Below are 24,481 nucleotides of genomic sequence, written 5' to 3'. Positions count from 1 at the left end.
TGCTGAACTCATGTCCTGCGTGAAGAGGGAAGCTCAGCTGGCACTGCTGAACTGTGCCACCCCGGACTCTGTGATCCGCCTCTGCAACTCAGTGGGTTTGTTTATGGCCGATTCTCTGGCCAACGTATACTTCAAGCAGCAGCAACACACGTCTTTTGCAGACTTCCTCCGAGCTGACATCCACGCTGGGTCTGGGTACCAAACGGTCTTTACAGAGGTGAGTGTCTTGCAGAGTCCTCTCAAAACCCTCTCAGCCTGCACTGAGGTTTTTAGTTTATGCTGCTAGGGCTGCATTATGGCTCTGCCTGAGTAAACTTGGGAACAGCCTTGCTGCTTAGTGCCCAGATGTGCGGAGCCGGGTGTTTCAGCAGGTGTGTTGTTACATCCTGAAGAATCTAATACTTCTGCGGTGTGTGAAGCCGTACTTGGTGCTCCCTGGCAAGCGGGGGTTTTAAGTGAGCACCAAGAGTCATTGTGTGCAGGTACCCAGCAGTGGCCCTGGGTTGGTGCAACAACCCATGTTGACCCTTTGCCTACTGGCAGGGCAAATCAAATTTTTTTTTTTTTTTGGGGGGGGGTCGGACAGACAGGCACACGGGACGGGACGGTCCAGCTCTGCAGCAAGTTACCAGCATCTGGGAGCACAGATGAGTAAGTCTCTACTGCCTTCCTGAGCAAAGAACAAACCTACATCTTGCACTCCCAGGTCACCACCTTCTCGAGGCTTCTCACCAGTGCTGACGCTGCTTGCCTGGAGAGAGAAGTGCAGGGTAAAGCACAAAGGCCTCAAATCCTGTTCCTGCAGCAGTTTGACACAGAGTACTCATTCCTGAAGGGCATCCGGTGAGTCTGGTTTTGCGTTATCCCACTCTAAACAAGCTGTCATCTGAGTGGAAGATGCATGGGCAGAACATTTGGAGTAACACATACGGAAAAGGGAGGCAAGAAGCCATGCAGTGCTGAGCAGTGGACTGGCTCGGTGCAAACTGTATTAGCTCCATTCTACTGAGATGGGGTTTTGAAGTTATACCATCCTTATAGGATGGATGTTTTAATCTCTCCTGCCTGCAGCAGCCAAAGCTAATGCAGAGTGACTACTTCTACAGTCTTTTATCTTTTGTTTTTACACTTAGTGACTTCTTTTAAATCCCCTTTCACTCTTCAGAGATTTTCTTGATGCCACATCAGGAAACAAAGTCCTTATTATTCAGACAGACTTTGAAGATGGCTCTCAAAATGCCCAGCTCATTGCCTCAGCCAAGTAAGTCAAGTGTGAAGTGGTTGCCTGCTAACTATTCTGCTTTCTGACTCCTCACCACCATTTGATTATTAGTGCCGTTTTGGGGATTTCAGAATCAGGAATGTGTAATCCTTTGTTTATTCTGTAGTGGAATGAATCTAGAAGCACTAATTGTATTTCAACTAATAATTCATAATCCAAGTCAAAATAAACTAATCTGGGTCAAATTACCAGATAATCCCCTTTGAAGTGTGAATTCTTGCCATTGCCTGCAGAAGTGCTGAAGAGTTGAGGATCAGGGCTATCGTTCGAGGCATAGCTAGAGGGGACAGGCTCGGCACAGCTGGCTGGGAGGAAGGGGTGTGCGAGCTGCTTATGTCTGTATGGGGGAAAAATGTGTCCTCTTGCAGAGGAGAGACTTGTGGCCATGAACTTTTGTCTGTCTTTGATCTGTCAACAGCATTTCCTCTTTGTTGTAGATACACTGTCGTTAATGAAATCAACAAGATGGACCTGGGAGAAGTCTCCGTCTTTGTTTACTTTATTATGAAGCTGTCCCGGGTGGAAGGAGGAACGTCCTATGTGGGATTCCATGGAGGTGGGTCTGGCCATCTGTCACTCCTCACTTTTCAGCGGACTTCAGGCAAACATACCAGAGCAACATTTCTTTCGTTCATCTTCCTCTGTAATGCTTAAATTCTGGAATCAGTGTGTCCTCTGGGTTGTCAGAGCTGCTTCCCTTCCCCACAGGGACTGCCCCTGGGAGGTCAGTACCTTGGAGTCTTAGTCTCCTTTGTGAGAGCACCTTGTTTTGCCCACTGACAGATGACTCCTCTTTCTAGTCACCTGGAGTGCAGCAAACAAACGCGATGCTAACTGCATTGGCATATTGTCCTCCAGGAAGCTCTTGAGTATGTGCTTAGGTGTTCGGCTTTGAGCAGCAAGGTTCTGCTGTGTGTGGTGGGTTCTGAGAGCCTCAAAGCCCCAGTAGTGTGCATGCCTTGTCGGTCAGGGCAGTGTGCATTAGCCTGTTCAAAGTGAATTGCTGCTTTCCATTTCTATGTCAAGAAGCGAGAGTAAACAAACTCTGAATATGAACTGCTCGCCCGCAGGTACTGGGAGATAATTCTTGGGAAGCTCTTCTAGAAGAGCATGCTGCAGACATGAAATAAGTTTGTGGGGTTTTTTTTTGTCCTCTGTGTTTAGGACTGTGGCAATCGGTGCATATAGACGATCTTCGCAGATCCAAGGACATGATCTCTGATATGACTGCCCTGCAGGACCTCACCATCAGCCAGATGTTCCGTGAGGATTCAAGGAAAACCAAAGGTGAACTGCCTGCTGGCTGTGCCAGCCAGTGCTGTTAATATGCCAGTGGGGAAAAGGGGAGATGCAGTCCCAGACTTGGTGCTAGTGGAACTTACGCCTGGTACAACATAGCTAATGAGCTTCCCTGCTGAGCATCTGTATTTTGTGGGGGTCACCATATGGCTACCAATTTTTATTTGTATTTAGTTCGTTACTGTGGCTTTGGGTCAACAAGTAAGCTAGTTAATTTGGTAGTTTTCCCTTTTTCTTTTGACAAAAATGTGGTATTTACACTGCTGAACACCCTGAGTGCTGTCTCAGCACAGGAGGCAGCACATGCTGCATGGCAGAGACCGCTGACAGGGGGTCACTCCAGAGAGTATCTTACTTGCGTAAATATAGAGCTGTTTGCCTAAACCTGTAAGAAGGTTAGAAAAGACTTTTTCTTTCCCCTCACTTTTTTCTTACGCTTTTTCCTTTCACCATACTGCCCTACAGGATTCTGGTAGAGCTTAGTGCATTAGCTCTGAGTGTCATATTCCTTCCAGTTCTTGCTGCATGAAGCTTGACAGCCCTAGCAGCTGTGGCTGTGTTTAGAGAGGTGGATCCCAGCTACTCATGCAGGTGATAATGGATCTCTGACAGATGTTCTGCTGCTCTGAGATGCAGTTGCTAAATAAACTCTTACATCTGACTGATGCAGAAGTGTACTGCTTCTTTCTGATAAAAGTTCTACACCCTAGTTGCAGCTCTGCCTGTGAATGGAGAAGAACAGAAGGAAAATGAGGTGGAGGTTGAAACACCAGTGCCAGAAGCAGAGCGCTGTGAGGTCAGTTCAGAATACATTTGTTTGCTTCTCAGCTGTCAATATGGTTCTCTGCTCTTTGTCATCCCCAGGTGCAACGCACCTTTTGCATCCCAGTTCACTTGAAATCCATCAGGAATATTTGCATCATGAATGTTAATGATCAGACACAAATTCCTCCCTGCACTGCCCAATCAAAATCGGCATCACTAAAGAAGTAAACCATTCTTAGGACCCTCTAATTCCTTAGTAATTTCATACTTCTAATTTTTAAAAATCAATTTTAAAAGCTTCTGTTGTCTTTCTACACCCTGCCGTTCCAGCCGTTTGGGCTTTCCGACTGAGGCGGGCATTTGAAGCCATGTTGGAGTTGGCTGGGGACTTTGCTGTGCTGCAGCCATATTAAGACTGGCTCATGTTCCTCTGACAGCCTCAGCTGGAGGATGCCCAGTACAAGGGTGACTGCATGTGGCTTTTGCCCCTCTAGTGCCTAAGCATCTCCCAAGGAGGGCATATTTTCCCTTGTCACGTTTATAATCTCCACTTTTTTCCCTGAACGGCTGAATTTTCCTCCATAGGAGTCTTACCTTAATACTAATGCTGTGTGGCATGCCAGTTTGAAAGGGCCACAGAATTTGCATCGTGTACTTGATAGCAAGAAGATTTGCAGCCTGAGATACGAGGAAAAGTGGGAGATGGGATGCCAGGGGACAGGCCCTTTCTAGAGAGCACTATAACCATTTTAGAGGGACGTGTTGGGGCGAGGGTGTAAAACTGAAGAGTAATGAACTTGTTTTCATGCTGTTCCTGGGAAGAGTGAAATCCTGGACACCACTGTACTCCTGAGGACCTGTGTACAAAGTGCTGTGGGGATGCTACGGGACCAAAATGAAGATCTTAGTCGAAGCAGAAAGCGAATTAAGATTCTCCTTGGTCTTCTGTCCAAAGAGGATGACTTGAAAGGTACGTGCTCCCTGGCTGCAGCAGGTAGTGTCCCTGAGCATCTAGGGGACTACCAAAACGTGTAAGTTAATTCACTGGGGACCCAAAGGTCAGTAGTCCTTGCTGTAGTGTAGACAAGGTGGATCTCCCAAGAGTGGGGATGCATCTGTCACTCCCTTCATGGCTGTAGGGCTTTTCCTGGAGTTCAGGTCGTGGGTTTTTCTCTGGCTGTGCAAGCTCTGGTGACTGCTTTTTTTTTTTGTAGTTGGCTGATTATTGAAACAATTGTAATATGCTGTGCATTGAAACAATTGTAATATGCTGTGCTTGGTATGTTATTTGGATTTGGATCCAATGCCAATAGAAAAGAAAATGCAAGTTCCCTGTTGTTTTCTAGCCTCTTTCCTGAAGATAACAAAGGCTCGTCTCTCCAACCTTTTGAAGAAGCAAGAAGAAAATTCCCTTCACCCAAAAAACTGGGTTCTTCGGGAGGCTTCCAACCTCAGTGCTCTCCAGGAGGCAGGCACCTTCAGGTGAGAACAGCAGCAATATCTGGTAACCTGCAGGCTTCCAAGAAAAGTCTGCGAATGGTAACTGTGCAGCAGAGACAGCAGTTTTGTGTAATCTGAATATTTGCAGTGTCAGTCTCCAGTCTGTGCTGGAAGCTCTCCGAAGGCAGGTTTGTCCTCTCCTGGCTCCTGAGGGAGGGCGACTTAGAGCTGAATGGGCTGTACTGGGACAGGAATGTACGAATGCACAAGTGCTTTGAGTGGAACAGTGGGATTACAGGCAAGCCACAAGTGAGAGAAGTGTAGGGTTTTTTCTTGGTGGTATTTTTTCCCCTTAAAGGCAGGATTAGGTCTTTCTCACATGCAAATATCAGCAATTTTTCAGGACAGCCACCTCCTGATTTGCTGATATTGTTGCTCACCTTCCCTCTGGGTTTCTTGGTCTCTTTCTGCCCCCAAAGGCACACCTTGTGGAAGCGAGTCCAGAACGTGATCACTCCATTCCTGGCTCTCCTGATTGCTGTCATAGACAGAAATGGCAATCTGGAGCTGTTGGTCAGGCCGGCAGCTGAGTGGGTGACAAACCTGTGGATGTTCATCTTCAGTGACACAAAACTTCTGACTGTTCCTTATGGTGTGGGTAAGAACAGGTGAGCCACTGGAGAGAGCAGCAGGAGGGCTTGGCTGGCAGCACAGACACCAGTCCAGCACTGGCTTTAAATCCACATGGGAGATTAACACTGTTGGTTGCTCCCCTGTGCTGTGCTGAAGGCAGCAGGGCAGTTCTCGGTGACTTCAGAAGTCTGTTCTTTCTACCTTTTCTCCAGTACTCCTGGGCTTTGCTCTCTAGCTCTTGGCATGCTCACACTTCTTACCCAGCCCCTGAACCCCACTTGCCCTGCCGTTACAACCCTTTTGCCAGGGAACGCTTACAGAGTAAGTCCTAATGCTACTCAGTTGGCAGGATGAGCTGTATTAATGGGTCCTTCAGTTCTTTCTCCTTCCCTCATCCCCTTCTAGGGCTAATTTCTTACTTTCTGCAGCTTCCTGCCTCTGTTGTCTGAATGTATTTCCCAGGCAAAAGCCCAGTGCATTAATGACCTTTTAATCTCCTAGCTCTCAGCCAGAGATAATTCTGGTGCAGAACAACATGATGGTGTCTGCTGATGCTGGGAATGAGATGCCCTTTAGCTGGAGGATAAAGGAGTACTTGGATGAGATGTGGTTGGAAGCTCAGTACATCCAAAACACTGAAGGTGAGAGCCTGGCTTGAGCTCGTGACACAGAGCATCTCCATCCACCTGCCCTATAAACTCTGGTTTGTCACTACCATGCCTCTACTTTTCTGTGACCCTGGAGTCACCTTCAATCCCTCTGTGCTCATATGAGCCAGCAGAGCTTTGTGCAACTGGCTTGTCTTTGTGCTTCTCACTGTTCGTCTTTCTCGGATACTCTGTGCCCTTGTATTCAAAATGCTGTGGAAATGACAAGAGTTAATGACAAGGTGGGATGCCATAAATATGACGCTGGTGCCTGGGCTGAGAAGGCCTGGCCTCGAATCCCGTGGCAGTGTTCTGAATGAGGCGAGTGCTGTATGCATCAGTGATTAATTAGGTGTCAGCGTCTTTAGGGTAGAAGCTGTGTCAAACCCAGCCTCCTCCTAATATTCAGCTCTTCTCTGCATTCTCATTTTCCAGACCAAGCTGAGAAGTTTGTGGATATCTTCCAGAAAACTGCACTGGGAAAATTTATCTCTGCTCTGACTGAGGAAGAAAGGCAGATGCTCTTCCAGTGCTATATCACAGACTTTATTGTCTTGACCATTGGTGTGTCCTCCGCAGAGGAACTGCAGGTCAGTGTCTGGAACAAGAGCTGGAAACCCTTTGGATGGAGAGAAGAGCACGATGCCTGTGAACATGCCTTTCTGTATCAATCTTGCCTTCTCTGACAAAATTCTCGCTCTGAGACAGACTGATAGCAAGGTAGCCTCAAAGCAGATGCATTTGACACTGAATGGCTGCTGAAATTGCTGAGACCTTACTCAGAAAAGCATTTCCATAGGAGCACCTATAAAAATTGACACATCATTTAAGGCTATCTTTGTAAAGTACCAATTCTCTTCTTTTAGAGAATTTTGCCAGGATTTCCAGTACAAAATGAATGATAGAAGTTCTTTTTAAATCCTAATTTTAACCTTTTTCTAAACTTCCAGTGTCTGCAAATTGCATTCTTATCCTGCATAGAGGAATGGAAGGCGACATCTCCCAGAAGAGAGGAGACGGTGCCATCCTTGCCTTGGGTCCACCTTGGATACGATCGGTTCAAGAGCCGCCTGCAGAACTTTTCTAGGATCCTGGCTGTACAGCCCCGTGTGGTTGACTACCTTATTAACCAGGAAGGATATGGAATGCCACATTCAGAGATGGTAGAGTCACTACCAGGCATTTTGTGATCCTCAGCCCTAGCAGAGAGCTCTGTCTTCACTGAATTAGCTGGTGTTCAGTCTCCTTTTGATTTCAGCAACAGTAAAGTGGGAAGCAGAAGCTCAGTCTGGATCCTCAGTATTAGGAATAATATGCTATGTTATCATTGTTAATAGCAGGTTTTAAAATAGTTTGCTCTGCTTTTGTGTCAGTTAATGGGATGTGCTACTGATCCGAGCCATGAGCATGAGAATTCCAGAGCTTAAGATAACCAAGTAGAACGTTATTCAGTAGAACATGTGCTATAGCAAACCAGATTGAGAGCCTAACGTTCATCAATAATTCTGAAATGCAACTGTTATGTTATACTTACACCCTGTGTGTCTATCTAGGTTTTAGATGTGTTAGCTGCAATAGTATGTGCTGAAGAGCTGGAGGATCAAGTGCAGACAGCCCGTCCAGAGATCTGGCTGCAGAAAGTGAAGAATCTTCGTATGCCCGTTGAATTTCTTTGTAAAGAGAAGGATTTACAGAGAAATGGGAGTCGGTGCCATCAGCTGCTAAAAGAACTCAAGTATGTACCGCAGATCTGCTCACAATCTTGATCTTTTGCCTTGCTGTTGATAAGAGTATTAGTATAGGCTGAAAGCTGCTCTGGTGCTGCTTTTCTCAGACAAAGACTTTGCAAACCTTTCCAGGTTCCTGCTAGGCTCAATTACATACCAAGCACCAGATATTTTTTTTTTCCTCATCTCAGGTAGATTCTCCCTCTAAATCTGGCAGTATCATCCAGTGCATTCCAGCTGGATTCAGGGATTATTTAAAATGCTCCTTAGGTTCCTGTTAACCAGGAATGTCTCCCAGCCTTATTCCCTGTGCAGTAAAGACTGAGAGGTGGGGAATTTCACTGCATCTAAGATGAAGTCTTGTCTCTTGGAAGTCAAGCCCAGAGCGCTACCTCAGTATCTCACAGACTTTGTTTAGTTTAACTGAAAGGAAGAAAGTGTAATTAATTGTGGTGATTATTTTTTTTAATTACTTCCTTGCTATAGAAGTTAGAGGTGTGAGAAGGTCTTTGCAGTGGTTCTAGTTCTGCTGCTGTGCTGTTGACAGGACAGGCTCCTATGCCATAAGCTCACTGTGTTAGGTGCTGTTATGTGTTTTGTCTGTGACAAAAAGCCAGGACTGATGACCAAAGGGCAAAGTAAGAAGTTGCATAAGAAATGCACGAACGCTTTAGTGGTGAGCATGAAAAGCAATGAGATCATTAGACTGACCTGACACTGCACTTCCATTCATGTTCTGAACTCATAATTGTACTTTTTGAAACCACACTTTCCTTCCCACAGAGTCTGCTGGAACCAAGTTTTCTCCATGTCTTTGTTCGTAGAACACGTGTTGTTTGGCATCAACACTCTGATGCCAGAATTTGAGAATTTAGTGAAAAAATATACTTTGCTTCTTGCCAAGGTAAGCAAAGATGTGATTTCACCTCTTCCCTGTTTGCTTCTGCTGATCATGTGAATTTTTGTCTTGGGTGTTAGAGCTGAGTCATTTAGCTTTGTCCTTTTCCTCTGCAGTGTTTTCAGCACGATTCAGACATGAAGACTCATCCAACTTTTGTTGCAGTGATGAAAGTACTGTGTCAGTGTAAGGATGAAGTCAGCAACAGGATCTACAGGTAGTGACATTAGGACAAGTCGCAAGGTCAGTAGGAATATTGCCTGTGTTGAAGCAACTGTGTTCATTGGTGTTTCTGAATTACAGATACGGTCTGAAGCCATGTCTGATCTGCCTAGGAGAGCTGAAGGATCCGGTCTGCCTGCCTTGCTACCATGCGTTCTGTCAGAAGTGCATCAGAACATGGCTAGTACCGGCTCAGATGCATTGTCCATACTGCAGAGTTGCTGTGGAGGATGTTAATTTAAATGTCTCCGTGGAGCTCAGGTACTCCACCCTCTCCAAGCTGGAAGCATTGCAGTGGGGGCCAGTTGTGTAAGGAAATTCTGATTTGCAACTCTGAAATTGTCAACACAAGCAGAATGGGTGGACGAAACTCTGCTCCGCTCTTTCTGCAACAAGTCCTGTCCATTTTCTGTTTATTGCTTCAAAAGAAGAGAGGAAGTTGCCTTGACCCCGGAAGGAAAACTGTAGTTACCAAACCCTGTAAAGCTAAAGCACTGTCAGTGGCTGAATCGGACAAGGGAACTGCTTGTCACCTTGGATTGCTTTGTGATAGCTTAGCAAAAAACTCTCAGTAAATGTATCTGACATTACATTGCCATTTGTGATCTTAGTTGTCAATGTGATACAGCCTTTGCAGACAATACTACTGAAGTGTTGCACAAATCCAGCCTTTTGGAAAGCTGGAAAAGTGTCTCACCTTGGCGACTTTCCCTGTCTGCTTTGCATCACCCATTCCTTAAGCGGTGCCGTATTTGAACATTGTCCTAATGTTTTTTACCCTTCCCCTAGAGATGCCATAGCAAGAAATGCCCTGTTCCGGCAGAGATGCAATAACTTCTTCATAGATGTGGTCACTACCATGTGCTTCAAGGACAATGAACCCCCTGAGGCAAAGGTGATCCAAGAGCTCCTTAATCTGCTGTTTGTTCACAGAAGCCTCCTGAAAGGTTCAGGTGAGCTCCCTTCCTCCTGATGCTCAGCCTCATGGAGCTGATTCTCTTGTCACTTTCTCTCACCTGCCAAACTTGTCTTTTTCTTATCTCCGCAGATCACCCTGCTATCTACACAAAATTTCTGTCCCCATTTAACGATGAAGTGGATGAAATTCCCATCATCCGCTCAGTAATGCTGAAGCTCCTCTTGAAGTACAGGTGAGCGCAGTCAGACAATTGATGGATGTTACACTCGAGGGTGGTTCAGCTTTGTTTTTCATGACCTCATCAAATCAATCTGATTGTTATCCTCACTTCCATGCTATTCATTGAATTTGAATAATTCCAGGTGAAATTCATCCTGTGCCTTTGTATTAGTTATGCAACTTGGCTGGCTTGCATGTAGCTTGTGTTGAAGTAGCTGACTAGTCTGTGCCAAGGTTTACCTAGCTATTCTTAACCTAAACCTGTGCTGAATGTGGATGGCTTGGGTAACCTAAAGATAGCTGACTAATTGATATGCCTCTAGATCAGCAAAGCAATACTCCTCATCCACAGACGTTTAATCAGGAACGATCCTTTGTATGCCTACACAGACCTCTCCACTCACACCAGCTCTTCCAGCCTCCCTTTGCAGTCAGTGCACAGAAAGCCATTTCTCAAGTGTGATCATCTCCTAAATCAGATGCTTAAAATAGATGAGATGACTTATGCCTTAGAAATGCTAATTTAGCATTGTTGATGATAAAAGCCTAGCTCAGACTGTGATGCTAGAGGAGATCTGGCAAAATGTGGCACAGTTGCTTTTCCATCTTCCAGATGGATCCAGAGTGACCCTCACCTGTCATGTGCACATAACTAGTAGTTTGATCATAATTTAGAAAATAAGTAGTAGCCGTCAGTATTGCAGTTGTGGTAAGAGGGGGTGTTTCTCTCTCCTGTAGCTTCAAGGAAGTGAAAAATGATGTGCAACACTACCTGTCCCGGGTAGAGCATAACGAGATCCTAGAGAAAAATGATAAAAAAGAACTCTACTTGCTTTTTGTCAACTGCTTAGAGGTAAGAGCTGGGCAATAAAACTGTTGCAGGAATAAAAAAGTCAAGAACAGAAATTCTTCTGCAATTTTAGACAAGTTTCTTGTGCATGTAACTAGCTGCCCAACTAGAAAGCTCAAAAGGAAGCTTATATCAAATCACCTGGTCAGAACCTGCTCTCCAGTAACTAGCCTTGCTTTTCGAGGCAAGGTTTGTCTGTGCTTGCAGCATTACATAAATCCTTCTTTCTCTTGGACACCTTGGACAGGTGTCTAAGTGTTAGGTGAGGCCTGATAAGACTCAAACTCCAACATAGGAGTGCAGCAAGCAGGGGGATTTCTAGTTGCAGTAGTCTTCTACTGGACTACTTGTTTTCACAGACGCTTTTTTGTTTGCAGAGCTTTAGATTATTATGCTGTTTGGAAGTTCCCTTTCCTCCCCTTGCATAACTTTTAATGCTTTGAACAACTTTAAACAAACTTGACAGCAGCGTAGAGGTTTCATTTCTTACAGTTTTCATTAAAATGGTGACTTTGTAGGTAAGTCTGAAATTTGTATTCTTGCTAAGGGACAGACAGGTAGAGCTTGGCCATCTTGAAATGTGTGATGTGTCTTTCAGCATGTGTGTGGCCAGTCAGCATGCTCATAACACTCTTGCTTAGCTACGTGCTTAGGAAATATGGGAGAGCGCTTTGGCACATTGCTGAAAATGGTGTTTGGTGATGTGGCAGAGGTTCAGGATAAGCACCGGAGAGATCACATGAAGGAGCTAATGGCATTGGGGTGGAGGGTGCTATGAGAGATGTGAAAGTTTAATGTGCTTACTGCAGTGTGGATGTACTGCAGATATAAAGTACCAATGCACGGGACATCTGACTTAAGTGGTTCTGCCCCTCATGCAGTATTCTCGCCCGTCTTTAGGATTCCATGTGTGAAAAGTCTGAGGGCAGCCTTGGATATGAGCATATGAACTGTCTGCATGGAGACAGAGGCTTTCCAGAGAACTATCTCCCAAAGAACAATCGAGAAGCTGCTCAGGAATCATCCGTTGAATATCTGCAGGCAGTAGCCAAGGTTCGCTTGTACCTGAGTAAGGCTGCAGAGATGCTCTTTGACTTGCATGAGCCCACAGGTAAGTCTAATTGTTCTGCTATCGAATGGAAATGCTGTTTACAGAGCAGAGCCACTGTGGGAGATGGGCTGGACACAGTCTGTGCACCTGTGCTGTGCTAGAACTTGCTTTGACGCATGGCCAAGAACGAGTGCATCAGCTTGCTGCTTTTCTCTTTCATTAGGAGTCTCAGTCGTTATTTGTCCTCTTTACCATGTATTAGAAGTGCCCTATAGCTAGTAGCAAGGCTGTGCTGGTGACCCCTCAGGTATAGTTACATAGCAGTTGCACCTTTGGAAGGAGATTGATTTTATCTTCCAGATGCTAACAATGACACTTTATTTAGAGCCAACTAAATTGAACTTTAATGAATAAACAAATAAACCATAAATGATGCTTCAGCTGCATGACTGCTGTAAGGCTTATTGTTTTATATGAATAAGAACTCTGTGCAGCTAAAAAGGATGAAGAGACAAAAAAAAAAGTAAAAGAAGTTTCGAGCTGATTTGCTGACCCAGTAAAGGAGAACAGTGTATCGAGAGTCTCAGATACTCACACAGTTCATGAAGCATCGAAGTGCAGTAATGTAACTAATTCCAAGGGACTTCAGTGTCCAGCCCTTGTTTTGAGGATGTCGGGCTAGCGAAATGCATCCCAGGAGATGGTTCTTAGGGAGCACCATCACCTTGGCAGTTGAGACAATGGAAAGCCATTACTGAGCAAGATGGAAGAGCTCTGAGAATGAACTACCAGTAAATGGGAAAACTTGTTCTTGAGAGAAGGAAGTGGAAGTAGAGTATGTCATCCTCTGTCGATGAAATGAATCATTGTCTAAAATCCGGCTGAGAAAACACTCTAGATAAGCATCTGAGGAAGAGAGGGCTCTCAAGTTCTCCTGTGTAATTAGTACTAGTAAAAGGGGCTTGGTGCTACAGCTAGTGCTGACGGAAAAGTTTTACAAAGTAGGATGTGGTTTTGCCTCTTTTTTCCCCTCCAGAGCAAGACCAGGTACAGGAGAAGCAGCGTTACCTGGCAAACGTGAGAGTGTTCTGTAGCCTCACCAAGAACGACTGGCATCGTGTTTACCTAGTCCGGAAAATTGCTAGTCAGTATGGGATGGAGTTTGCTCAGAAGCTTGTCACAGAGGCGCAGTTTAACTGGGTGTTCCCAGTGGAAATTCTGCAGCAGGTAAAGAAGAGGTGTCTCCTTGGAGATGGCTCTGGTTTCCTCTTAGTCTTCAGTTTGTGCTGCTTTGGGGTGTTTCCGCTGTTGCGTGGCTCTTGGGGGACTCACCACAGTGGGAGTGGTTGTGAAGATGACTTATCCTCGCTCTCTATTGAATGGAGTCTCTTATGGCAGTGAGAAGCCATTTGGGTTGCCACGCCTGCCTGCTGTCTCTTTGCAAAGGCTGAAATGCCACAGTTCTTGGGAGGAAGAGGAGATTCTGCCTTGTCCAATGGCTGGTTAGTGTCCACAGTGCTCACCACGGGCTTTTCCCTTTGTAGGTACAGAACAGCCAGTCTAATCACATCGATCGTTACCTGGCATGTGGCGAGAATTACAGAGTCCTGCGTGATGCTGTGGGGAAAGCCATGATTGAGTGTAAGACTGAGGGTCTTCTAGAGGCAGAGAAGGTAGGGCATGCTCTCCTCACCATAATCCTGTTGTGGGTTCTGGATGGCCAGTGTTTAAGCTTTATGTGTTCCTGTTGGCAGGGTCTTTTCCAGTGGAGGTGCCTGGGTTGCCTTTGCTTGAAAGTTACTGTGGCTTATGCTGGCAGACACACATATGTTTGCGTTACTTTCTCACTTGTGTTCTAGCATATGTGGCTCTGAGGTTATTTCTGTTGGTTGCTTCATCTCGCTTTTCTCCCCTTGTAATCTATTGAGGCGGTTTGTTTTACAGTAAGCAATACAGGCACCTTGTACCCAACTGATGGGAGAGTAGGCAGATAATCAAAGAAGCTTTATTCCCCCTCCCTGCCTGCCCATATCCACCTAGGCTTGTGTCTTGCCATGCAAAAATCAAACAGGTGATCTCTGTGTAACTGTAACCTTTTTCCAATATATATGCTGCGTATGAAAATCTTCAGGAAGAAGTTGACAAACAATGCACCTTTGAATGCTTCTGTACTGTCTATTATACACTGGTTGTGATTTTTAAATTTTTTTTTACTTGCACGTTGATTTGATTTGAAGGAAGGTATGTGCAGGTTGCTGCCTAGTGAGATCATAATTTGACTGGATGTTAGAAGAATAAAACAGTTGAGAGGTTTCTGATGTAAAACCCCCAGTCAGCTTGAGTGCTGTCAGATTACTCATTTGTGGCAGCCGTTTCTGCACTATCCCCCTTCATTTGTGGGGTGAGCTTTACCACAGACCTGCTGAAGCCTGCGTACCCAGTAACTTTAGCTGTGACAACTATAGCCTGTTCTCTGCCATATCATCAGTTCTTCTTTTCTAGGCATCTGGCAGCTCCCTGGCTGTACAATCTGTCCATCTGCTCTTGGCTGTTTTCAGAGAGGTCACTGCCCTGTATGGAGTTTCTGACTTGAGTCTTCATCCCAAACAGCAGGTAAGATAGTTCACTTTGGAAGCTTGTGACAAACATGCTTCATTGATAAGGATGAATGAGATTTGAATCATGGGTGGAAGAGCCTTTTTGTTCTTCTGCCCCAAATACAGCTATGTCCTGATCTGAGCAGACTGGAAATGTTTTCAGAGCAGGGGCAACATAGCACGGGAAGCAGCTGATAGTCCTCTTCAGTTTGGGCAATATCATGCCGGTTTTATTTCTTTTAAATATGTGCTTTCAGCAAACGGATGCTATGACGAAGTTTGTCCAGAACTCCCAGGTCCTGAATTCTCCAGACCTGCGTTACTTTGCCACTTCTCTTGTGATGAATGCACTGCCATCTCTGACAGTGGATCCTCAAAGCTTCAGCCACAAAGGAGCACTAATTGAAATGGCGGTTCATACTGCAGCTGTCTTGCTGTGCGGGCAGAACCCCATCCTGCAGCCCCTGAGGAATCTGGCATTCCATCCGCACACCATGGAGGTAAAGAGATTTAACTCAGATGGCAATTCTGCATATTGCTAGTTCTTTCATATAGCTGCTGGATCCTCTATAACCTAATGTGTCTTAATATCAAAAGCACCAACTTACTGTTTCAACTGTGAATACCGATGAATGATTATTTTGGCATTGTTGGGATTAATTAGCACAACAACAAGCTCTGGACTGGTACCTTTTCAAGGTACCTCTGCATCCTGAGCAGTATCAGGCAAATACTTTTGCTGATATTTGAGCGAGCAAGTCTGAAGGCAGTTGGCAGGTCATACTGTGGAGACCTGCATGCTCTAGGGGACAATGGCTTATGGAGCCCTAGGCTGAGTCAGGGTGGAGGGATCTGGTGCTCTGCTTCTTCTGGCTCTCCAAGATGTAAGGAAACGTGCTGGTATATACCAGGGTACATCAGGCCACCCCAGAAGAAATCCAATTCGGGATGCCTAGAGAGTGCACATGCAAGTCTTAACAATATTGACAGTTCTTAATTTTCAAAGGTAGAATTTGAAAATGTTCATGTACATCATCTGTATGACCTCTGCTTTCGGATGTCTCTTGTTCCCCATCATCAATAAAGAACCAATGAGCAACTGCTACAGGAAAGAACTGATTTATTTATTAATTTGTCACTTTTTTCCTTTTTACTCCTTAGCACGCTTTTCTGCCTACCATGCCAGAAGATATAATGGCTCAGGCGAGGGCCTGGGAAGGAGTGGCCACTCTGCGCTGGTACAGTAAGTGCTCCTGACTGGCTGTGAAAGAAACTGAAGGATAATCCTTGGGGTTTGAATGAAACTGTTCCAAATGTGAGGACAGACACACTTCTCTTCTCAGCAGGAGTCATCCTTTGTAAATGAAGATTTGTAGCTATGGCTTATGTGGGTAATGCACCAAAGTGCATTGAGCTTCTGTTTAGTCTCTAGCTTATAACTGTTTACAAAGCTTGAGAGTGCAGAAGACCTGTCCTGTTCTGGCAATGTTAAAGTGGAGTAAGCAGAAGTGGAGCACTTTGCCGCTTTCCTGGCCAGCTTTCAGTTCTCTGCTTTCTGTGTTAGGATCTTACTGCAGACTAGGAATCTGGGGGTGGGAGCATTCATGATTACCAGCCCATTTGGTACTTGTTAGCAGAATCTTTCAGGCTTCCATTCCTTGTTTCTTAAGGAGAGAAGCACTGAAAATTTCCGTAGGTTCCTATGTGGGCCTATCACTCCTTTGAGCTTTGGGACAATCAGTGCTTTTGATTAGCTCTTGAAGCTTGTTCCAAGATGATGGTCCCTGTGAAAGGCAATAACAGGGGCTTTATAAATATTGTCTTATAATACTGTCCTGTTTGCTTCTCTTTCTTGATAGCGTGTCCAAATGGCCACCCCTGCACTGTAGGAGAGGTAAGAATTTGAGACTGATGTTTTTTTAAGCAGGCAGTGTTTTCAACAATAAACTGTTCTATTTCGTTTACTGGTTTTAATGCTCTATTGCACAGTGGTTCATTTTCTAAACTCTACATCATTAATCATTTTGCCATTGTAATGTAAAATTTAGAATAGCCCCAACACAACTGATACCATAAATCTAGGAAACAAGAGAGGCAGAGATCCTTTGACCAGTATATAGCAGTTTTTGAACTAACCAGTTACAGCTTGGATTTTTGTTTCATTCTTTTTCTCTACTGGAGACGCTCTTACTCTGGAATTCACTGTTCTCATTTTGCTTTTTGTTAGTGTGGCCTCCCCATGGAAACTAGCTGCTGTCTCGACTGCGGTGCCCGAGTTGGAGGGGAGCAGCATAAACCACTGTGTGGCTTTCAAGAATTCCGGTATGCCTTCATTCATTAGCCTATTCAGTGCTAAATGATGTCTTACTTGCCTGTCATGCTTTCAAAGCAAAAGGTACCAACAACTTCATGCTGCTACCTGAAAGGTGGCTCGTGGGATTCCCCGTTAGCTCGGACACTGGTCTCTGAGGGCAAAGAGGCTCAGCTGTTAGGACTGCTGGTATAACTCTGACTTTGCAGAAACTACCTTAATATAAGATCTTGTCAAGCTGCTGGTTTTTAGGGTTTTTCATTTCCCTGCTAATCCAGCCTGATATATGCTTCTATGCCAACATAATAGGCAATACTTTCTTAAATGTATCAGCATGACTGAGGAACTTCTACCAGAACTCTGGTAGTTATGATGTGCTCCCTCCTCCTCAATTCTCCTGATTAGCACTTACAGCCCTTGTGTAAGAATATTAAAGTTACTAATTCTAACAGCAGTGGCTTCTTGTCTATCTGGCATAGAGTTGGCTAATCTTGCCGTACAGGGCCAAACATTACCTCTTTCATAGAAAACGTATTAGCCAAGGAAAGATGTCCAGTCAGCCAGCAAAAACCAAATTGGCTTATTTGTGTAGACAAACTTACTGGAAGCCCTCATTCCCCTGTAGCGCTTTTAACTGGCAGCTTTTTATGGCATTCAGAGAACTTATGGGTCAAAAAGATGTTGCTGGGTATCAAAGACATCTCTTGTGTGGTTTGTCAATGCAAAAAAATACTATATATACACTTTCCAACAGGAGTAATGAAGACAGAACTCAAACTGGCCACGTACTTGGAGATGCAAAACACAGGAAAACAATGGGAGTGTCTGATCGGGCCATGTCTCCGGTTGTCTTTGTTCTGATACGCTTGCTCACACATTTGACAATGTTGCTGGGAGCCACAAAAGATCCTCAGGTATCTTCCAATAATAGTTCCAAGTGGCCACATGAAATGTCGTGAAACCTTGGTATGATGCTCGTCCTTTTCATCATATTGCCAAGTAACTGGGGCAGTCTTCCAAGATGCAAGACTCAAATTCACTTCGCTCCTTGCCCAGGAGTGATTTTGGTTCCCTCAATGCACTTGCGTGCACAGATATACACGCATAACTGCCTTTATTTGTTCAAATGGTAGGAATCCTATAGGATGGAGCTGACTTTCTGGTAAGACTGTAGTTCTGCATGCTTTGTGCTTGAACTGGACGTTATGGGCTATGTTCATTCTTGCCTTTTGTTGTTCTTTAGTCATTGCAAAAGATTATCAAGCCACCGGTGCACAACTCGGTGAGTTTCCTGCAGCAGCATATTCGGGAGGACTTGGCACAGCTGACGAAAATTTTGGGGAAGAGTGTGGATGAGACTGTCAACATCCTTCATCTTGTCCTTGGCAGCCTCCTCAAGGACCCCCATCAGCACCCAGGCCAGTGTAAGGAAAACTACCTGCCATATCATGCCTGCAAGCTATATCAGCATTTTAAGGGCAGCAATCATTTAGCTGCTTTGCTCATAGATCATTTCCAACAGGCCGTACCTGAGCTGATGAGCAAGATCCAGAAATTTGAGGCTTGTTTCTTACTGTAGAGTGTGAAGAATTTTTGGCTATTTATTTCTGTTTTGGTCAAGTATGTGGGGTTTGCAAGGTTTGATGCATAATTCTGAAATGGAATTATTGAAAAAATGTCATGACATGTTGACAGAGCTTTCAGCTCAGAAGCAGAGATACTACTCAAAGCACAGTAGCTCATGCTGTGTATAATCTATGTACTTTACTGCCCTCTAAATGACTACCAAGAAGCTATTTAGTAGAAGAGGGGTGGCAGAGTATGGTTCACGGTAGAATCTGGAGTTCAAGTTGACATGAGTCATTGTGTCACAGAGGAGTTTGTAAGTAATAGCCATATTTTTAGTGTGTGACAGCACAAATCAATATTCCAAACTCTGTTCTTTGGTCTGTCGTTGTCCAAGGTCAGACCATGATCAGCTTGTTGACCTTTCTGGCATTATGAATGACTTGTATAAATGTCCACGTCATTCAAATGAATGACTGGACTGAAGCTTCCGAAAACCTGCAATCACCATGTGCTGTTTTGGATGACACTCTCCAGCTAGATCGAGATACTCGTTTAGCTTCTAGGACCTCTGTAATTGCTCTTGGCTCATCATGCTAACTTGCAAGGATGTCACATCTGGAAGCTTAGAGAATCTGTGCTTTCCCTTTAACTGAAATATTAGAGATGTAAGAGACTAAATATTCCTGTTGCAGGGCCAGTTCAGTTTGATCATGTGCTCTCCACCAAGCAGATGAGAAACAAATGGGAAGAAATTGTTACAAACACAATTATTGTTCCTGAATTGGAGGTGAGAAATTTGCTGTCTAAAATTTCAGTGAGTTAAGCAGTTCAAAACCCACTTATTTGGAAATCTGACCCGCTGTAGTATTTGTGCTACACTTTTCACCCGGCTATTCCTAAAGCCAAGACATCTATGACACAACTGCAGGTTAGCTTTAATTTGTAAGGGTCAGCCAACTTTATTCTACCTGTGGAAATAAGTATCTGAGACTAGAGTTGTGCTATGATGATTTTGTATAGCTGGAAAAGCAGAAGTGTCTTAGCTTTGTTGAAAGTATTTGTCCAAGTCAGCATATGGTTGCCCCAAATGAATCCTGTCTGCCTTTTTTTGTCCCCCATATACATCATGTCAAAAATGGAAGACCTGCGACTTGGATGAGCTGGAGAACAAAGAACAGCTTTATGGTATAAACAGCTGTCTTGCAGTATATGTTTTATATGCCTTCCCTAGGAGTTCGTCTTCTGTTTTGACATATTTCTGTGTCAATTGGTCATCAAGCTATAAGGGAAATATACTCTAGTGGAGGTTCAACATGGCAGGACACTGCCAGTTCTGATACAATTTTTTTTTTTAATGCAGCATTTGGACAAAAAACTTCTGAAGTTAAATAGACAAATACAAGAGGATGAGAGAATTTCTTCCAATCCAATAGTGAAAATAGTGTATGGTGACCCGGTCACGTTCCTGTCCCGTCTGCCAAAGGACAGTCATGTACATCATTCCAAGATGTGGAGCTGTCGAAAGAGGATTTCAGTGGAGAACCTGGGCCATGTAGTCCAGCAAAAGAATGCCAAGGACACTGTCCCTCTCCTTTGGAAGTTTCTGCAGAGGGTGGGTGTGACACAGGGATAAGAGACCGCAATGTTCAGCGATAACTTCACAGAATCACAGACTGGTTGAGGTTGGAACGGACCTCTGAAGGTCATCTGGTCCAAGTCCCTGCTCAGGCAGGGTCACCTGGAGCCTGTTGCCCAGGACTAAACCACTGTTTGATTACACAGTGTCTTTATTCTCATAACTTTCTATAATCTTGAGAACTGCACGCATAAAATATTTTTCCTTTTAAACATTTAAAAAGTGATTCCCTAAAAGTATTCGAAACTGGTTTGTCCGAGAACAACCTTACTGATAGGCCCCCTTTTCTCTTCCAGGAAACAGAACTGAGGCTGGTTAAATTCTTACCAGAGATTCTGGCTCTGCAGAGAGACTTGGTGAGGCAATTTCAGAACACTGCTGATGTCAAACACTGCTCGATCAGAGACTTCCTCAATGAACCCCTCTCAGGTGAGAAGACTTTGTCAAAATTGTAATTAGTGAAACAAAAAGCACTGGATAGTCCAGTTGAAAATTAAGATGAAAACTTCTCTTGAGCTTGCAATCTTAAGCCTTTATATTTTCCTTTTAACTCCCATCCAAATGAATTGGAGACCTTAACCCTGGACTTAACCCTGGAAAAGTCATCAGGTGACTTTAAAGAGAATTAAGCACAGGAAGATTGTTCACAAGGGGTGGAGACTCTGCTTAGACATAGGCATGTCTAGAATGTGGAACAGATGTCCTTCCCTTCCACTCGTGAGCAGCATACAGGCATTTTGTGGCAACTCCTTCAATTGTACTTAAGTACAATTACTTATGTTTTTAAGTACTTCCGGAAAAGTACTTATAGGTCGTGCAGAATCAGACCAAGGATCTATCCAGCCTTGTAGCCTGGGCCAATAGCAGACAATAATGGAAGAATATAAACAAACAGAGCAAATGACTCAAATTGATACCACTAGAAACCTGTTTAATGTCTGATTGGTCCCTCTTGATCTGTTTGAGCAGTTACCTAGAGTTTAGTGATGTGCTTTGAAAATTCTTATATTATGGAGTTTCAGTGTTGCCACTAAAAGGTGTTTCATGGATTTGTCTTTGTGTTATTCCTCAGATGTGATGAGGGACCTGTTACAGAGGAGAGTGAACGTGTTTCTGTCTGTTTGGAACAAGCTGAGAAGCTCGCTGGACACCAATGGTGAGTACCCTTCTTTCTCAGCGTTGTTTTGAGAGTGATGGAAGCAAGGGCTTGCCAGCTGTCAGACAATGCTCCTCTACTACTGCCCCACAACAGTTCAGGTTCCTCCCATCAGTGATGCTAAGACATATACTCAAAACTGACCTTCGGCATTAAGGGTTTAAGAAGATCTAAGTGCAAATGGAAGAATTTGTTTCCCTCCTGTAATATTCTCACATAAACTTGCTCCCTTTTTAGTGCTTATACATAATGGAAAGAGCGCTGCTTTTTTCAGGTTCTGTACACTCTCCTGATGTGGGTCAGCTCGAGCAAGGCTTGTGCATTGTGGGCTGGCTCTGGGCCTCCTCAAGCAGTCTCCTCTGCCTTTTATTTCAGGGGAAATTAAGCTTCCTAAAGGCTACTGTGATGGTGACCTGACCCTGGACAGCAAGCTTGAGGTCCTTCTGCCACGTCGACAGGGGCTGGGCCTTTGCTCCACAGCCTTAGCCAGTTATCTCATCAGTCTGCACAATGACTTTATCCACTCAGTGAACAAACACATCAAGGAAGATGATAGGTATGTTGCTATTCCAGCTAGGCATTTTTTTGGGCTCTGTTGTGTTACCTGCTACCACACAATCAGCTTTCCCTGCTTCATAAAGGCTTCTTGCTCTAAATGGAGGCTGTTTTCTCTCTGCAGGTACTTGATCAGTCCGTCAGAAGTGGCTGACCTGCACTTGATCAGTTACGAGGTTGAGAGAGACCTGATTCCTCTGATCTTGTCCAACTGCCAGTACAGCATGGAGAAGGGAGGGGAGACATTGCAGGACTTTGATCTGGAGAGGATCCAGCAGCAAGTCATCAGCAAGTTCTTGCAGGGGAAACCACTCATCACCCTAACGGTAGGACAAGGCAGCTAGCTATGTTTTCTGCAGACAACTTCTTGGCTGTGTTGGAGCCCTGCAGCATTTGCTGCAGCCAGGCATGCACTGTAGCAGGGTAAGCAGTGTTACCAAAGCTTTACAACCATGGGTTTCTCTCCTGACAGGGAATACCTACCCTGGTGTACAGACATGATCGGAATTATGAACAGCTGTTTGATGATGTCAGGAATAAGCTGGATCAGGTGGGTTTCTGCATTGGAGGGAACAGGGCAAGCGTGTGACCCCTGACATCCCAAGAAATGTTAGGTTTGTCTTTTGTCACTTGCTTTGTTCATTTGAAGGCTTGTCCGCTAATCGCTCGGCGTGCTTTGAATATGTACAAACTGGGTTTCTTTTGTCTGTCAGGATTTACAAAGGAAAGGGATGTAATCAGGCATTTTCAGTTTCCTAAATCTAGGGCTCTGCCATCTTCCATGACTTTAGCAACTTGAGCAGCAATAAGGAATGGCTCTAAACTAATATTAGCAACTGCTTTGACTTCATGGTTTTCAGAGTGCTCTCCCCAGTTCTGTGATGAACATGATCAGTGGGGAACTACAGTCTTACAGTGATGTTTGTGATGCTCTGTCCGTCACTGAAATTACCTTGGGATTCCTGGCCATGGCTGGAGAGGATGCTGAAATGCTTCTGACTGACTACATCAAAAAAGTTCTGCAGATGGGTGATCAGACAAACCCTCATGTACTGCAGGTGAGTCCTGAAAGCAAAGCTCTTATTCTTACAGGATGAAATCTGCATTGGTTTATACTAAATCCAGCCAGTCTTATCTCCAAGCTCAGCAAAAGTTCAACTTGAAAAGGTATGCGATAGAATTCCCTCCCCACCATATTCAACAGCGGGGAGGGAAACAATTTTCGCTTCCCCTGCAACCAGTGTTCGCAAGGTGGGAGCATCTAATAGCTTGTGATGCTCAGCAGGTTCTTGCAAAACCCCACAGAAAGGTCAGGTGCAGGATGTGCAGAAGGTCAAACTCTTCTCTGCCGATCCGACTCTTCTGTCAGCACCAGGAAGGAGAATTCTCAGTTGAGTGTCAGCATAATTAGTTGCAATGCTAAAACTGAGAAAAGTGAGAACTTTCAATTATAAGTCAGCTTTCAGTGACACTGGTTTGCCTGGTGCTGAGCAGGATTGAAAATATCCCTTTACCTCTCAAAGTGGTGATAGGGGAAGGTTTTATCTCCTAATGATGTGTGAAAAGAGGCCCTTTACTGATGGGGAGCAAAGGCACTATGTTATGCTGAGTGTGTGTGACATAGTCCTATGACTTTCCCACTCCCTTTCATGGTACCAAAAAGAGAGATTATTGGAGGCAAAGTGGGGAAGAGGGAGAGAAACCTATTGCAGATGGGCTTCTACACCCAGGTTAAAAGGGCTCAGTGAACTCCCTGCTGAACTGTCTCTGTGCTTGTGCTCCTCTGCAGTTTTGACCTGCATGGGCAGGGCAGGGTGTGGACAGGTTCCTAAATACATCCCTTACATCCAGGTTCACTCCACATATGTGTTTTTCTTTCAGGCCCTTAGACAATGCCACCTAAAGCACAACATAGCCCTATGGCAACTGCTCTCTACTCGCAAATCTGAGCAGCTTCTGCGCCTCAAAAGGGTAAGGTACACTGATAGGTTCGGTGTCTAAATAACTGTTTCCTCTTCTCTAAATGAAGTTGCTCAAAAGTGTATGGTTGGTTGTTTTATTTCCCCTCACGGCATTTTTAGGATCCTTTTGTAGACATCAGTACAGTCTACAAAGCTGAGCTCACTCCGGAGATTGCCAAGCTTCTCAGCACCTTCCTGGTCCACTCAAGGCTGGAAACCTTCCTGCAGGAGCTCCATGAAATGATTGTCTTGAAGCTGAGACGTGTCCAAGCTGTGGATGAGTTCAGACCCACGTGGAGGTAACTCGTTTACCCACAGTTGTTGTTACTAACTTAAGCTTCTCTGCCTCTGACAATGCATGTGATGGAAACGATTCCCTGGGGAAATGACTGCCCTGCTGGGCACAAAGCACGACCATCAACATGAAGAACACGCAGCCACTTCTAAGACACACTGCCTGTTTCTGGCATGTCTGACTCTCCCTCATCTTACACAAGCTGTTTTGGGAACACTGCTGGAATATACCAGGAGATGCTGTTCATGAGCACTAAAGATAAACACAAGCACTTCTGCAGTCACTCAGACGAGGACGCTCAGCTTTCCACATGCACAGCTTGGCCCTAACAGCTTGGTTCGGAGCTGCAGCCTCTCATTTCTGGGTTCTTTAGCGCCTCTATAAATGACTGGCTCTTTAATCCTCATTACAAAATACACGTGTTAAAACTCCGTATGCTTAATAATGGT

At 44.7% G+C, this 24,481-nt stretch overlaps 1 protein-coding gene across 1 annotated transcript in view; it reads left to right on the top strand.

Annotated features, from left to right (window-relative positions):
* Window positions 1–24,481, top strand: part of LOC104162674 (E3 ubiquitin-protein ligase RNF213-like) — a gene marked incomplete at its 5' end in the record, with an annotated part of 46,970 nt that overhangs the window by 22,191 nt on the left and 298 nt on the right. The window contains 39 exon segments of the mRNA XM_009701465.1: window positions 1–217; window positions 707–843; window positions 1,166–1,261; window positions 1,720–1,838; window positions 2,447–2,569; window positions 3,298–3,377; window positions 4,169–4,316; window positions 4,693–4,828; window positions 5,266–5,454; window positions 5,921–6,060; window positions 6,502–6,656; window positions 7,017–7,229; window positions 7,620–7,801; window positions 8,577–8,697; window positions 8,808–8,908; window positions 8,995–9,174; window positions 9,703–9,866; window positions 9,962–10,064; window positions 10,790–10,904; window positions 11,802–12,012; window positions 12,989–13,179; window positions 13,497–13,625; window positions 14,455–14,685; window positions 14,687–15,049; window positions 15,711–15,792; window positions 16,409–16,443; window positions 16,777–16,871; window positions 17,615–17,774; window positions 18,104–18,284; window positions 19,122–19,216; window positions 19,790–20,041; window positions 20,362–20,494; window positions 21,138–21,221; window positions 21,597–21,777; window positions 21,901–22,102; window positions 22,249–22,326; window positions 22,637–22,834; window positions 23,658–23,747; window positions 23,858–24,036. Of these exon segments, the coding sequence (XP_009699767.1) occupies window positions 1–217; window positions 707–843; window positions 1,166–1,261; window positions 1,720–1,838; window positions 2,447–2,569; window positions 3,298–3,377; window positions 4,169–4,316; window positions 4,693–4,828; window positions 5,266–5,454; window positions 5,921–6,060; window positions 6,502–6,656; window positions 7,017–7,229; window positions 7,620–7,801; window positions 8,577–8,697; window positions 8,808–8,908; window positions 8,995–9,174; window positions 9,703–9,866; window positions 9,962–10,064; window positions 10,790–10,904; window positions 11,802–12,012; window positions 12,989–13,179; window positions 13,497–13,625; window positions 14,455–14,685; window positions 14,687–15,049; window positions 15,711–15,792; window positions 16,409–16,443; window positions 16,777–16,871; window positions 17,615–17,774; window positions 18,104–18,284; window positions 19,122–19,216; window positions 19,790–20,041; window positions 20,362–20,494; window positions 21,138–21,221; window positions 21,597–21,777; window positions 21,901–22,102; window positions 22,249–22,326; window positions 22,637–22,834; window positions 23,658–23,747; window positions 23,858–24,036 (5,889 nt within the window).

Source organism: Cariama cristata, unplaced genomic scaffold (genome assembly GCF_000690535.1).
Source record: "Cariama cristata isolate BGI_N322 unplaced genomic scaffold, ASM69053v1 scaffold44685, whole genome shotgun sequence".
NCBI classification, from domain to species: Eukaryota; Metazoa; Chordata; class Aves; order Cariamiformes; family Cariamidae; genus Cariama; species Cariama cristata.
The sequence above is the reverse complement of the archived record's forward strand: the minus strand, read 5'-3'. Positions and strand labels throughout refer to the sequence as shown.